This window comes from Lissotriton vulgaris, chromosome 5 (assembly GCF_964263255.1).
Source record: "Lissotriton vulgaris chromosome 5, aLisVul1.2, whole genome shotgun sequence".
Classification (NCBI taxonomy): Eukaryota; Metazoa; Chordata; class Amphibia; order Caudata; family Salamandridae; genus Lissotriton; species Lissotriton vulgaris.
In genome coordinates this window covers 1,021,992,887-1,022,008,178 of record NC_141693.1, presented here as the reverse complement: position 1 = coordinate 1,022,008,178, position 15,292 = coordinate 1,021,992,887, and the positions used below count along the sequence as shown (strand labels likewise).

The 15,292-nt window shown below is 44.1% G+C and overlaps 1 protein-coding gene across 2 annotated transcripts in view; it reads right to left on the bottom strand.

Annotated features, from left to right (window-relative positions):
* ARMH3 (armadillo like helical domain containing 3) overlaps positions 1-15,292 on the bottom strand; it is a 624,464-nt gene that overhangs the window by 457,870 nt on the left and 151,302 nt on the right. For both annotated transcript variants that reach the window (XM_086922652.1, XM_086922653.1), the window contains exon 4: positions 2,206-2,352. In XM_086922652.1, coding sequence (XP_086778778.1) covers positions 2,206-2,352 — 147 coding nt within the window. The remainder of the gene's footprint in view (positions 1-2,205; positions 2,353-15,292) is intronic.

The window sequence follows — 15,292 nt, the reverse complement described above, 5'->3', positions numbered from 1 at the left end:
GGAGACTCAGAGAGGATTTTGCAGAATGGGTTCTTTTTGCACACTGACCATAGTTTTGAAACCAAAGATGGAGAGAAACTCGATAGATAACAACAAATGTTCTGTGGCTCCATCACCCACAACAAGAAAGGTACCAAAAGGTATAGTGGAAAAATCAAGATTTTTTCCATCGAATTTCAATCTTTTTGGGAATATGTGCCGCTGGGGTGAGTGGGCCATCAGCATTTCCAGGTGCACCCTGGTTTGGAACAGGGTCATAGTCAGAAACAAAAAGATTACTGAGGCTCTAGCGGGTAACTGTGAAGGAGTAAAGGCAAAGGGTTAAAGTCTGGCTGCTTGACAATTGGTTGCACTTTTGTAATTTCATTGATGGCATCAGTCCTGCATGGGCTGATATTGCCTCAGGGTCCGACATGCTTGTCAGCGCCGGATCATCATTCAGCACTGGCAGAGTGGGAGCCAGCAGCAAAGTGGTGGGAACAAGTGTAGATCATAAGGCTAGGGTTGCAAGTGTGTACAGGAATCAATAAAGGTCCAGTATGGGATCCAAGGAGACAGACAGCGCCTGGGAGGGACCTGCTCGCTCCAACCTGACTGAAGGCTCTTCAGGTTTCTTGAAGCTCAAAGGCATGCTAAAGGAAGCTAGAAGCACCCTGAATATCTGGAAAAAGCCTATTTGAAGACCTCAATCTTTTGTGGGGTCCCGACGGCCCTGGAAATTCAAGGCACATACTGTTCAGCTGCAGAATTGGCTCTGTGGCTGTCAACCTCGAAAAAGTGTGACTTAAATGTTAATGCATTTGCACCTTCTGCTTGGAATTGGGAGTCGCTTTTTTATGCTTGCCTTTGGGACCTGGACTTACCAGAGGTCTTTGAGCAGAGAAAGTCCCATTGTCCAGTACAGCCTCCAAGGCCGTGACTTAGAATGGGAGCAGGATCTCGATGAAAGTCACATCATCTTCTTGTGTTCGGCGAAATACAGTTTCACCTCCGAATCTCAAATCACCTTTGGGTGACCGACAATTTCTGCAGCAGCACGTCAGATCCATTTCAGAAGGCGCAGATAGAAAGGAACTACCATCAGTGTGCATGAGTGATGCTTATATGTTGCTCCGCCCTGTCCCTTACAGGGCGGTATAGAGCACACACAGAGATGTACGAGGACACCTAGCAGCATGCGAGTGCACTGCTACAAAAACCTCTCTGGATCTAGTCTGGTGCATTGGGAAATGTTCAAAGATGAAAAATCTGCGGTTATCCATGAGAAAATCAATCCTGACAACATTCAAGTACCCGAGACTCCTGAAAGTATAGATTGCATGACACCCATGAAAGGTACCCAGAATGAAATGTAGCCTTTGCTCATATTCCTATTCTTTCTTCTGTACACTTGCTTTTTTTTGGGAGGCAAGAAAGAGAGAAACAGACAGACCAAGAGAGGAGGGCATGTCCTCCTCTTTAGGGACAGAGAAGGATCAAAGTCCACCCACCTCAGGAAAAAGGCTTCAGTATTCGATAAAAGAGTCATGGTGGGAGTGGTGCTATCCCATGCTAGAGAGCACCAGAAAGTGAATCATTGGTTAGACATCCAATCAATTCTACTCAGTAACCAAACACCAAATTAAAGAACTTATTTAGCAATGGTTTGGTTGACTTTAATTTAGGCAAACACCAAACAGTCACCCTAAAGAATGAATTAGCCCAAGGCACTACGTATTATTTTGCTTAGCTAGGGTTTTGTTTGAAAGCTGGTTAAATCCAGGGTCACAAACGTTTGTGATTGAACAATACCCATAACACTGCACCTGTTGTCAACCAGTCATCTGCTACTAAGGGAAATTAATGATATGTGGGCAGACAGTCTATGACACTTATGGTTCTGAACAAAGTGCTTGGTCACCCTTATTTACTGCAGTTCCTCACAATGAAGGCGGAAGTCTCCGTTTAAATTTTTCTGAAATTACCTCTCTTGCTCTGGAGTAGATTCTTCACATATTGTTCAGTGATCTAAGCTCAGTAAGTGTTCATTAGAAACTGTTTCATAGTGGAGACATTTATTTTTACATTCGAAGATAAACCATGGCTCATACTTGGTCAACCATGGATGCCCCCCCTCTAACCATGTATAAATACAAGTCACAAAGTATTCAGCCCTTGACCTGTAAGAGAAGCAGGAACGTGATGTCGAATGCTATTGAATGGTACCTGTAACGCATTCACCACTGTGATCTGGTGCTCCTCTCCCAAAGCCTGGATGCAGTGTTGGAACAGACTGTTAATGTTATCTTTTATCTTCATTAGTTCTTCTCCATCTAGAGATTGCAGCTTGGCTTCAAGGTACTCCAGGTTCACCTGTTCGAAATAAAATAAAAAATACAATTTGTTGGAAATAAGAAGGAATTTACCTAATTTCCTTTGAAATAAAAAAAATGAAAAACAGACACGTTAGATTTCAAAGACCCAAAACAACATATATACATACATATATATATTCACTGAAAAAAACATAGGTTTCACACCAGTTATAGTTAGCTGGTCATTTTACTCATACAAAACCTTTGAAATTCCCCCGTTATAATTAGTTCAGCTAACTATAACTCGCGCGCCCGCAATGCATTGCTGCTTACGTCACATATTACATAACTCATGACATGGTCAGCGACAACACTTGTTTAAATAAGTATGTGTTTCTATAAGTGATTCTTTAAGAGAGTAAGTATGTGTAAGTTTCCTTAGAAGTAAGGTGGTAGTGTGTGTATAGTTGTATATGCAAATAAATGGATGTTCAATAGTTTATTTGCATGTGTGAGTATGTGTGTGAGTAACTTTTGGATGACTGTCGGTGTGTAACAGGATGTATAGGTGTATCACTACATATGATGAGTGAGTATATGTATGAGTGACTATATAGAACTGTTGGTGAATGAGTGGATGTGTATATAGATGGTGGAATTACTGAATTGGTTGTTGTAACTGGTATGGGTATCTCCATTTTTTGAAAATGTTAGTTTCTATTTTTGAACATGTGTTTCAAGGGTTACATTACACTGAAAGGAGGTCTGACACTCTGTCACAAGGATGGTGTCATCAGTGATGTCATGAGTGATGTCACTGACCATGTCATGAGTGATGTAATATGTGACGCCATCAGAAGTGCATTGCAGGCGCGCAAGTTATAGTGAGTCCAACTAACTATAACGTGGGAATTTTAATGGTTTTATGTCAGTAAAATTTCCAGCTAACTATAACTGGTGTCAAACCTATGGTTTTTTCAGTGAATTTAATAGGTTTATTAAATGCTAATTCCTAACTATAACTGGTGTGAAACCTATGGTTTTTTCAGTGAATTTCAAAGGTTTTTTAAATGCTAATTCCTAACTATAACTGGTGTGAAACCTATGTTTTTTTCAGTGAATTTCATAGGTTTTTTAAATGCTAATTCCTAACTATATTTAGGGCATCAAACCTATGTTTTTTTCAGTGAATTTCAAAGGTTTTTTAATAGCGAATTTCTATAGCTATGAAATGTAATATTTTTTATAATGAATCCTATATTGTATATTTATGTAATACTATTTTTTTTATGCATATTGTTCATGTTTTTTTTTTTTTTGCCCTGGAGCACTCCCGGTGCACGTACCGGTAAGCGCAGTCATGCGGCGCGCCCCGGTGCGAGTACCGGTGAGCGTCCCATTAGCGCTATTGCCACGAATGAAAACATCATCTTGACGTATCGCGTCGCTGCGTCCGCGTGATACGCACGGCGTAAGCACACCCGGAAGCACTCGAGCGCATACGATCGCGCTACGTAAGCGCCCCCGGGCGCGCCCCGGGGCTCGTAGCATAAGCGCGTCGGGTCATGTGACCTGAAAATAACACTTTTCATTGGTTCAGGACAGTTTTGTTTTCCAAAAGATGAAAGCCCCCACCTTTTTTTCTCATTCTCACTTTTTACTTTGACTGAGGAAGACCTGTTTGCAGACCCATTTGTACCTATTTGTACTGAGAAATGGCTACAGTAGCAGCAGCAGCAGGAGCATCTCAACCACCACCACCACCACCACCACCACAAGGATCACCACAACACCAGAGTGGTGGAGAAGAAGAAGAGGAGGAGGAGGAGGAGGAGAGGCGGTACCTGCCTGAAGATACTACCACCTATAAGCCAAAGGAGCACATTGTCTGGGAGTTTTTTTAAATCCCAAGGGGCCTCAAGAAAGTTAATGCGCCAAAGGTTACTTGTCTGATGTGTGGCACTGTACTTTCCAGGGGGAACCCTGCCAAAAAGTATTCTTTTGGCAACAACACCATGATTCGCCACATGCAACGCCGGCACCCAAACAACTATGCTGCGGCAGAGGTCAGAGAAATGACCAGAAACCCTCCCCAATCTTCACCAAGCACGTCCCAAGGTAGGCAACCCACTCCATCGGGTCCAGAGACTAGTGAGATGGTCCCAAACATCCAAACCCAGTTTGGAGATTTCAAAATAGTTTGCAAATTTTGTGGAAGGACAATTTGCTATGGAGAGCAAAGTATTAAACTGATTAACCACGCCCCTTTTTACACCTCTCTGCAACGCAGCCCCCGTGCATGTTTGAAGAGGGTGAACTAATTCCCCTTGCATACTGGGGGCCCCTGGGGGCCAACTAGCCCACCAGGAGCCTCCAGTATGCGCCAGGGGGCTGCATTGCAGAGAGGTGTAATGAGGCCACACCTTTTTTTACACCTCTCTGCAACGCAGCCCCCGTGCATGTTTGACGAGGGGGAACTAATTCCCCTTGCATACTAGGGGTCCCTGGGGGCCAACTAGCCCACTGGAACCTCCAGTATGCGCCAGGGGGCTGCATTGCACAAAGGTATAATGAGGCTATGCCCCTTTTTACACCTCTCTGCAACGCAGGCCACTGGCGCGTTTGCAGAGGGGGGACTAATTCCCCTTGCATACTGAGGGTCCCTGGGTCATATCTGCCCAAACACCGATTTTCCGAACGATTGAAAATGACTTTTCTTGAGAAACATTCGGATTTGGATTATCAAGTCCTATACTTTGGAATTTTTGAAAGACTGACTTTGAGGATGCTATAAATTATTCAAGTCTGCCCGAATTGTGTGGGTAAAATTGATACCTAGTCACTTTGAATAAGAATGTACTTACGTCTCGTCTAACATTTGGAAGAAATATCTAGTTATATGACAACAGGATACCGACATAATTTGAAGGAAATAAGAACGCCCTAAAGAAGTTCTGTTGTACAGAACGAAACGTTTCGGCTGGCTGTGGTACATAAACTTAAGGAAAATCAAAGCATTTGAATATACACCAAGATTCAGCGCTTCAATAAGGACTCGAAGTGATATGATTTGATTGGACTTATTGTGCAAGTGGTGCTGTGCCAAACTTTGGAATATTCTCCACTACTCTCTACTACTTACTCTCTCCTACTCCACTACTCTCAAATACTCACTCTCTACTACTCATTCTCTACTCTCTACTACTCACTCTCTACTACTCACTCTCTGCTACTCACTCTCTGCTACTCACTCTCTGCTACTCACTCTCTGCTACTCACTCTCTGCTACTCTCTACTATTCTCTCTCTGCTACTCACTCTCTACTACTCTCTACTACTCACTCTCTACTACTCTCTACTCTCTACTACTCACTCTTTACTACTCTCTACTACTCACTCTCTACTGCTCTCTACTACTCACTCTACTGCTCTCTACTACTCACTCTACTACTTACTCTCTACTACTCTCTACTACTCACTCTCTACTACGCACTCTCTACTACTCTCTACTTCTCACTCTACTATTCACTCTACTACTCTCTACTACTCACTGTCTACTCTCTATTACTCACTCTCTACTCTCTACCTCTCTACCTCTCTCTACTTCTCTCTCTACTAGTCTCTACCTCTCTAGCGCTACCTCTCTACCTCTACCTCTACCTCTCTACCTCTCTCTACACGCACACATATACACATATATATATGCATATATATGCATTTATATATATGTATGTGTATATATATATATATATATATATAAACATATATAATCTGTATATCTATATAAATACAAATATAAATGCATGCATACATATACATATATGCATACAAAAGCATGTTATTTACATGAAAGTTTAAAAAACACTAATAAAAGCAAAGCTAAAAAGCCACCTCATTGCAAACAGAATGGCTTTAACTTAAACGAGGGCAAGATCTAATGCATTTTAAATGCTTTTTTAACTTTGGTTCCATCAAGAAGGCATTCAAATGTGTCACACATTTGCCATAAATTCTGAATGTTAGCACTCTAGTTGCTCATTAGATCACTGTAGTAAAGCTACTGCTCACCAGGGAAGTCTGCTGCTGGTATTCAAAGTGCATGTTTCAGTCTGCATGTCAGAATTCTTTTATTAAATTGAAGAGGATTTGAGAAGTCTCAAAATGTGCCCAAATTTTTCTTTCTGCAGCACTAATCATACTATCTATGGCAAAATATACCCCCTCATTTTGTTCCTTTTTAAATTAAATGTTTTAAGTGTTACCACTTTATTCCAATCAAGATGGCTTCAGGTGTGCCATACCTTTGTAATAAGTAGGACTGTTAGCGCTCTAGTTGTTCTTTAGAACACTCTGGGACATTCTGTCATTGGGCTATACTTGGGCTACATCTGTGTGATATTTGGGCTACATTTGGGCTCTTTTGTCTCTGGTGGCCATCTTGAGAGACTGCATGTCTGAAGTTTTTAATGAAATAGAAGAGGATTTGAGAAGTCACTCAAAATGTGCCCTAATTTTTCTTTCTGCAGCACTAATAATACTTTCTATGGCAAAATATACCCCCTCATTTTGTTCCTTTTTAAATTAATTGTTTTAAGAGTTACCACTTTATTCCCATCACGATGGCTTCAGGTGCGTTATACCTTTGTAATAAGTAGGACTGTTAGCGCTCTAGTTGTTCTTTAGAACACTCTAGGAGGCTGCAGTAGAACACAAAGGAATCAACTGACAGTCTCTGTCCTTGTTGGATGTACATGTTTTACTGAGAATGTCAGACTTCATTCTCACATGACAGAGAAAGATAATGTGAATTTACAGAAAATATGCTTTCAGTTTAGCTTATAGATCCCCTTCCAAACCACTGTGGGAAAATCATGAGATATTAGTTTTCTTTCAAACATGATTCATGATATCACAGCAGAAGGCTTTTTCACATGGTAAAATCACCTTAGAACACACCACAATTCGTAAAATGAGTATGGTACCATCAACAAATGATTTATAATGTAACTAAAGTCCTAAAACCCTCTATTAACTACAATGCTTTTCAATGAGGTGCTACATGTATATTGGTCCCAAGATGGCTGCCAACACTTCTTGGATGAAGTGCTGACAGCCAATCAGATCAGATGTGTGGTTAGGCTCCGCCCAGATATATATATTTTTTCTGAACCTAAATTACTCAAAATCCACTGGAGCACATATCTTGAGACATAGCAACGCACATCGGGCTACCAGTCCCTACAATTTTGCCAAGTTTTGGGGAAATCCATTCAGCCGTTCGGGCTAAAAGTGAGTCCAACCGCCCTATGGAAATTAACAAGGGGAAAACACGTTTTGGGGACCCCCCCCCTTTTATCTTGGCCCCCGCTTGACGAATCCCCCCCAAACTTTCAGGGAAGGAGCGGAGCGCAGCGAGGCAAATTTAAGGAAAATTACAGGCAGATTCCTCAACCGGCGCCAAAGTTATTCCCAATAGAATGTTGCGGATTTCCTATAGAAAACAATCCTAACTATAACTACCTAATGGCGACCGCCAGTAAGTAATATATATATATATATATATATATATATATATATATATATATATATATATATATATATATATATATATATATATATATATATATATATATTATTTATATATATATATATATATATATATATATATATATGTTCAGCAATGGAGAAATAATGCTGCACTCCCAGGAGTTCAGTAAAAGCTGTTCTTTATTGAAGACACACGTTTTCATTCAGCTTTATGTTAGAGCCCCATGATGCATTTCGACTTCCGTCTTCCTCGGATGGTGATTGCTCACAGCTGTTGCGCACATTGTGCTTTCGGGTCTTTTTTCACGTTTCATTAAACGTCCTTTTTTGAGCATTCTGGTAAATGTAGTTGTCGCTAAGTGCGTTCCACGAATGCCCCTTTGAATTTATGAAAATTGCTTCCTCCTGGGCCCTTTCTCCCTTCTCTTATCCTGGGCCGCATCGGTGCTTTACAACCAAAGATGAAAGCCTCAGCGATATGATGAAGCTGTCCTTTTAAACAAAGTCTCGCTCGGCGGAATTTGAAGTAAGAGACACTCCGGTCCCATGGTCTTCAAGTGCTGAGTGCACTCCGCTGGAGATTGGTATCTCCCCGTCCACTTTGAAAGTCTTCAGGCACCGGGCGCTGCCGTCTCTTGAGTTGTTTTTACAGCAATTGTGGTCCAAACTGTGGCGCACTCTCGCTGCTGGTGCGACATGTAGGGGAGAAACCACAAACCCCTTGAGGCTTTCATCTTTGGTTGTAAAGCACCGATGCGGCCCAGGATAAGAGAAGGGAGAAAGGGCCCAGGAGGAAGCAATTTTCATAAATTCAAAGGGGCATTCGTGGAACGCACTTAGCGACAACTACATTTACCAGAATGCTCAAAAAAGGACGTTTAATAAAACGTGAAAAAAGACCCGAAAGCACAATGTGCGCAACAGCTGTGAGCAATCACCATCCGAGGAAGACGGAAGTCGAAATGCATCATGGGGCTCTAACATAAAGCTGAATGAAAACGTGTGTCTTCAATAAAGAACAGCTTTTACTGAACTCCTGGGAGTGCGGCATTATTTCTCCATTGCTGAACATTTTTTCAAGGGGTTTGTGGTTTCTCCCCTACATGTCGCACCAGCAGCGAGAGCGCGCCGCAGTTTGGACCACAATTGCTGTAAAAAAAAAATATATATATATATATATATATATATATATATATATATATGCAGGCAAAGCACGAAGACTGAAATCTGGAGCCCCAGACCCAGAAAACGACACGAGTCCCAAAATCAAGGCAAGTTCTTTTTATTTTCTTAAGGCAAAGGCAGCATACGAGACTGACGCGTTTCGGGCAGTTGCCCTTGTTCACATATATATATATCACACACACGCACACACACTGCAAGAGGTGGGTGAGCAACAGAGTAGCAGGTGGAGCGATATGTAAAGTCGATGTTGAAGGAGATAAATATAAAAATAAATAAATAGGCAGGTGGGATAAGCAATAGACATGATAAAAGAGAAGGGAGCAAAAAGGAGTAGGATAAAAGAAGCAATTCACGAAAGTGACAGCAAGTGGAGGCAAAAATGGACAAGCTTGGGTGGTGGGAGGACAGAGCAGCGCAAAGCCTATAGGGGAGAGAGCAAGAAAACACATGCACTCTCATGGAGTGCTTCAAGGAAAATGTGTTTCCTAAATGTAAGAAGTGGAAGCATACAAGTAATCCAATCAAAATAGTGGTAAAGAAGCTATGCTCCAGCGCAGGGACTAGCTCAAGAAGAAGAAGGGAAACCAATGAATAAGAAGCAAGCAAATGAGAATGATAGTAAAGCCAACCAATGGAAAGCAGAAAGCTAGTTAGGTTTTTGATATCTGCCACAAGATGTCTTTCGGCTAAAAGCGGTCTGCAGGCGATTCCTAAAAAAGGACGGCTTGTAAAAATATACCAAAATAAAATGCAACAATTCAGTTAAAAACGTATGTTACTGGACAAAATGGATTGCCTATGGAAAGTAGTAAATTATCAAGAATTCAAAAAGTCCTTTAAAAGCTTCGCTTTTAGTTGAAGGAGCATTCAAGTTCAAAACCTAAAAAAAACCAAATGTAAAGTTTTTAATAGCTACATAATTCTAAATCCACCACATCGCACTGCATTGTGTAGGACCTCTGCACCTGCATCAGTGATGAGAGCATGACAACATGTAACATAACATATAACATTAACAATATGATCATCAATGAGATCCTTGATACTGCAAATAACTGCACTTTTCTACATTTATTTATTGAAGTGGGAAAGATCTGTGTTTAATGAGAGCTATGAATACAGAAAGTAACTATATAAATGTTGTACGTGAGCACATTTAAACTGGGAGTATGTGCAGCCTTAAAACTCGTTTCACATCTGTAAAAAAAAAAAAAGTACTATTAATAGGCAGAACTGGTTGAAACTGCTTACATTTAGGGAAGCAGGCCAGAGAAGAAACCTTCAAGTCCATTCTCGTATTGCTTTAAGAAGCCTCCAAGATTCTACTTTTATAGATTGTGGGTGAAGTTGCAAGTACAGCCTCCTTTCATAGGTCCCCGACAGGTAAATGCTTGAAGAATGAAACGGACACCACCTTAGCCCTAATGGAGTGTGCCAAGAAACCAAAAGAAGGCAGAGCCCCAGTGTAACACAGGACATTGACTGACATTATCTATCAGCCAACAGTGAAGTTGGCAGCCACTCAGCGAGAATTATTGTTGAGCATTATTGCTTCTAAAAGCCACAAAAACTTGATATGAAGTCCAAATAGAAGTGTAACCAGCTAGCCGAGCTATGCAGAGCACAAGCCTCCCTGTTTCATCACAATATATGGAACTGTACTTGTGCCTATGTGAACCATCACTTGTCTGGAATAGACTACTAGCAGGAAGGCTTTCAGTGCCAGTAGCATTTCCTCACAATATTTTGGAAGATGCACCCCATCGTAAGGACCAGGTTGTCACCTTTACAATGTGGGCTTCATAAACAGACGCGTTGGCACAATCTTGTGACTAGTCGCACAGTATCTGGCCCGATTGAGCCATAAGAAACTCATTTGCTACTTGGCCTAAGGTACCAACATCATGGTAGAGAAATTCACAGTAGCAAACATGACTCAAGAGATGTGAAAAGGGCATTCCAGTGCGTGATTTGTCCTGGAATTGAGGCTGAACACTGCTTTGTTGGTGGGGTTTCCCACCTGTACTCTCACGACCCTTGACGGAGTCCCGCTGCTGATGCTCCGAGTCTGCCTTGCTTCGCCACAGCCGCTGCCGCAGACACCACCAACGCGACGTGGCCTGGGAGGACTACAACACCCAGGTCCCCCAGCGGCGGAAGCGGAAGCAGCCATCAGCCGAATCGCGCACGGAGGCACTTAAAACTTGCCTGATCCCCGGTGGAGCGGGGGAATTGAGGCTGAACACTGCTTTGTTGGTGGGGTTTCCCACCTGTAATCCCCCGACCCTTGACGGAGTCCCGCTGCTGATGCTCCGAGTCTGCCTTGCTTCGCCACAGCCGCTGCCGCAGACACCACCAACGCAACGCGGCGTGGGAGGACTACAACACCCAGGTCCCCCAGCGGCAGAAGCGGAAGCCGACATCAGCCGAATCGCGCACGGAGGCGCTGAAAACTTGCCTGATCCCCGGTGGAGCGGGGTAATTGAGGCTGAACACTGCTTTGTTGGTGGGGTTTCCCACCTGTAATCCCCCGACCCTTGACGGAGTCCCGCTGCTGATGCTCCGAGTCTGCCTTGCTTCGCCACAGCCGCTGCCGCAGACACCACCAACGCGACGCGGCCTGGGAGGACTACAACACCCAGGTCCCCCAGCGGCGGAAGCGGAAGCCGCCATCAGCCGAATCGCACACGGAGGCGCTTAAAACTTGCCTGATCCCCGGTGGAGCGGGGGAATTGAGGCTGAACACTGCTTTGTTGGTGGGGTTTCCCACCTGTAATCCCCCGACCCTTGACGGAGTCCCGCTGCTGATGCTCCGAGTCTGCCTTGCTTCGCCACAGCCGCTGCCGCAGACACCACCAACGCGACGCGGCGTGGGAGGACTACAACACCCAGGTCCCCCAGCGGCAGAAGCGGAAGCCGACATCAGCCGAATCGCGCACGGAGGCGCTGAAAACTTGCCTGATCCCCGGTGGAGCGGGGTAATTGAGGCTGAACACTGCTTTGTTGGTGGGGTTTCCCACCTGTAATCCCCCGACCCTTGACGGAGTCCCGCTGCTGATGCTCAGAGTCTGCCTTGCTTCGCCCCAGCCGCTGCCGCAGACACCACCAACGCGACGCGGCCTGGGAGGACTACAACACCCAGGTCCCCCAGCGGCGGAAGCGGAAGCCGCCATCAGCCGAATCGCACACGGAGGCGCTTAAAACTTGCCTGATCCCCGGTGGAGCGGGGGAATTGAGGCTGAACACTGCTTTGTTGGTGGGGTTTCCCACCTGTAATACCCAGACCCTTGACGGAGTCCCGCTGCTGATGCTCCGAGTCTGCCTTGCTTCGCCACAGCTGCTGCCGCAGACACCACCAACGCGACGCGGCCTGGGAGGACTACAACACCCAGGTCCCCCAGTGGCGGAAGCGGAAGCGGAAGCCGCCATCAGCCGAATCGCGCACAGAGGCACTTAAAACTTGCCTGATCCCCCGCATTGCGGGACCGCGCGCGGGCGACGCCGGGCTAAGCCCGGGCAAAGGGCGGGCCGTCTGTGGCAGTCTGAGGCAGGAAAAGGCAGGGCAGGGCCCCATCACTAACGCTTGCCTAAAAAGACTTCCATCGCTAAAAACGGTAAGAGGAACCTGTTGTTCTCTTTGTGACTGTTAATGGTTGAGGTTTAGCTGTTACATTGTTTGTACTAGTAATAGCTGTTCATATCCAGGCACAATGGTGAAACGCAAATCAATGGAGGGTGCGAACTGAACTGGTAACCCCTCAAAGCTCCGTAAAGGGAAGAAAGCATCAAAGAGGTCAAGCCAGTCAGCTGGTAATAGTGTAATGGATCGTATTAATACTCTTGTGGACGAGTGCAGGGAGATCCTTGTGACTGATCAAAGACATATCAGCGAGGATGCCACGAGTGACAAGGGTGGGGTTCCCTTAAAGCCAGCAAAAGATCCTGTCGAACCTCCAATAATCCCAGATATGTTTAAAGCAAAAAGGAAACCTAAGGATGGCATGGTTAATCTCATTGGGGACTGTCTAACTACATCTAATGAGTCTCTCAGCAATGAAGGTCCGATTATTTACCCTGATTCCGAGAGTGTGAACCTGTCATCGCCATCTGTCCCCCAGGTACTTCTGGGTAACAGGTTCGCGGTCCTGGCTGAAATCCATAATGAGCTATCCGCCCCCCCCCCAATTACCAACAATAGCAGGGACAAGGCAATGACTGTGGAAGTTGGTGCTCTGACTAACCTTGTTATTTTATTACGGGATGAAATAGAATCACTGAGGGCATTGATCATTAATCTAACTTCTACGGTCAATGATAATTGCGAGGGCTTATTAAGGTCCACGTCTAATGTGACACCTGCAGCACGAAATTTCTTCCCCACAAAAACTCATGAAGTAAGCAATGTACATCTAGCCAAAGCCTTGAATAAGCATAGTGATCATATTACGGCGAAAGCTGCTGTTCTTAGTCCTGGTCCCCCACCCCTGAAAGTCACGAAGGAAGGGCTGCCTATCCATCACTCTAGAGGAGAGGGAAGTGGGCAAGAGTTAAGACAAAAAACCACTGGTCTAGCCGGACGGCAGATAAAAGCAACTGGAATGGCCACGGGTTCCACATCTGCAGAGGCCTGTAATTTAGTGAATAAGGAGAATACCGTTTCTAATAAAACTCACTCCCAAAGGAACAAAATATATAGGACTAATGTTCCTAAATTAGGGAATATGAAATCTGGCAACAGCGAGCGCCCAGATTCTCTAACTAACAGAGATTCACTGACTGTGCCAAGTTAGAGGATGCCGCTCGGTGATTAGGGAGAATATCTTAGATGCAAAAAGGTTAAGTTCCCCAAATTTTACATGTGACTCTATAGAGCTAACTTTGAAATCTGCATTCCTTGCTGACAATCTCTTTACACTGGAGTTTAGATCCAGTGCTCCATCCCAATCACAGATCCAACTAAGGAAAACATGTCCCCATATTCTGGCGCCCATCTCTAACGCCACAGGAAGAGCAAGTGCGGAGAGCTGCCCTGGGTTAGACAACAATGATTGACAAACATCGGTCTCTCCGTTAGCAGCTAGTGGAAACTTGGTGGACCTGAATGGTGGAGAATGTAAGGAAGCACCAGAAATAACAGAGGTAGCGGGGATTGAACTATGGGATGCTGCCCTTCCACTGAGCCCCAATCGAAAGGTTGATACCAGGAGCAGAGCTGGTTTTAAAATCAAATCAACCAGTACCAAGGGATGCCATGTGAATTAGATCAATGGCAAACTACAGTTACCCCTGTAATTACTACATCAAAGCCGTCCGATGGTATCAAGGATGGTGTGGGGAAGTTAGTTTCATGGAATATTGCTGGGTTGCGTTCCAAACAAGATTCCCAGCATTGGCTAAGCTTTGTTAACAGTTTTGATATGTGTATTTTTCAGGAGACATGGCTATGTGAACCATCTTTTGCTCAGGGTTACTTAAACTACTCTGTGCCAGCATCCAAGGGTACAAAGGGAAGACCTATGGGTGGTTTAACCATTTGGGTCTGCCAGAGTCTTCTGTTTACTATTAAGGTGATATACACCTGAAATAAGAGATATCCAACTTATTAGAGTAGACTCAGGTATACTGGGTCAGTTCAATGTCTACAATATCTACGCAAGGGGTAACAGGGGTGGGAGGTCAGAAGTTTTAGCGGCTTTGGGTCCCCTCCTTGAAGCCCACTCCCAAGATAATAACATTGTGATTGCTGGTGATCTAAATCGAACCGTCAAACCCCTGGCTATTGACGACGATTTCCTTGGGGACGAAGAGGATAGACAATGGGGTGTCCCCAAATTAGACCTGAAACCAGTTTCTCGCTGGTCTGAGGATGTCATTTGTCTGAATGCCTTATGCTATGAAAGGGGTCTAAGAGCATTAAATGGGAGGACTCTGAGCGACAAGATTGGGACCAGTACATTCGATAATGGGCGACACAGAAGTAGAATTGATCATGTTTGACGTAAATAATTAATTTACTCTCTTAATTTCTATGCAGGTAAGTACTTAATCAATGATAGCTCAATAAAAAGAAAGGAAACAGAGTCCGTGGTGTTAGAGTTTCTAAGGGTTTTATTCCTCATAAAGGAATCAGGATATCATGTTCTGACCACCACAGGGGTGTCAGAAGGGATAGATGAGCGCGCTCTCGTTTATTGACATTACATAGCTTATATACTTGATTTACATCATAAGTTTCAATGTGAGAGGCGTAACAGCTGAGAGAAGACA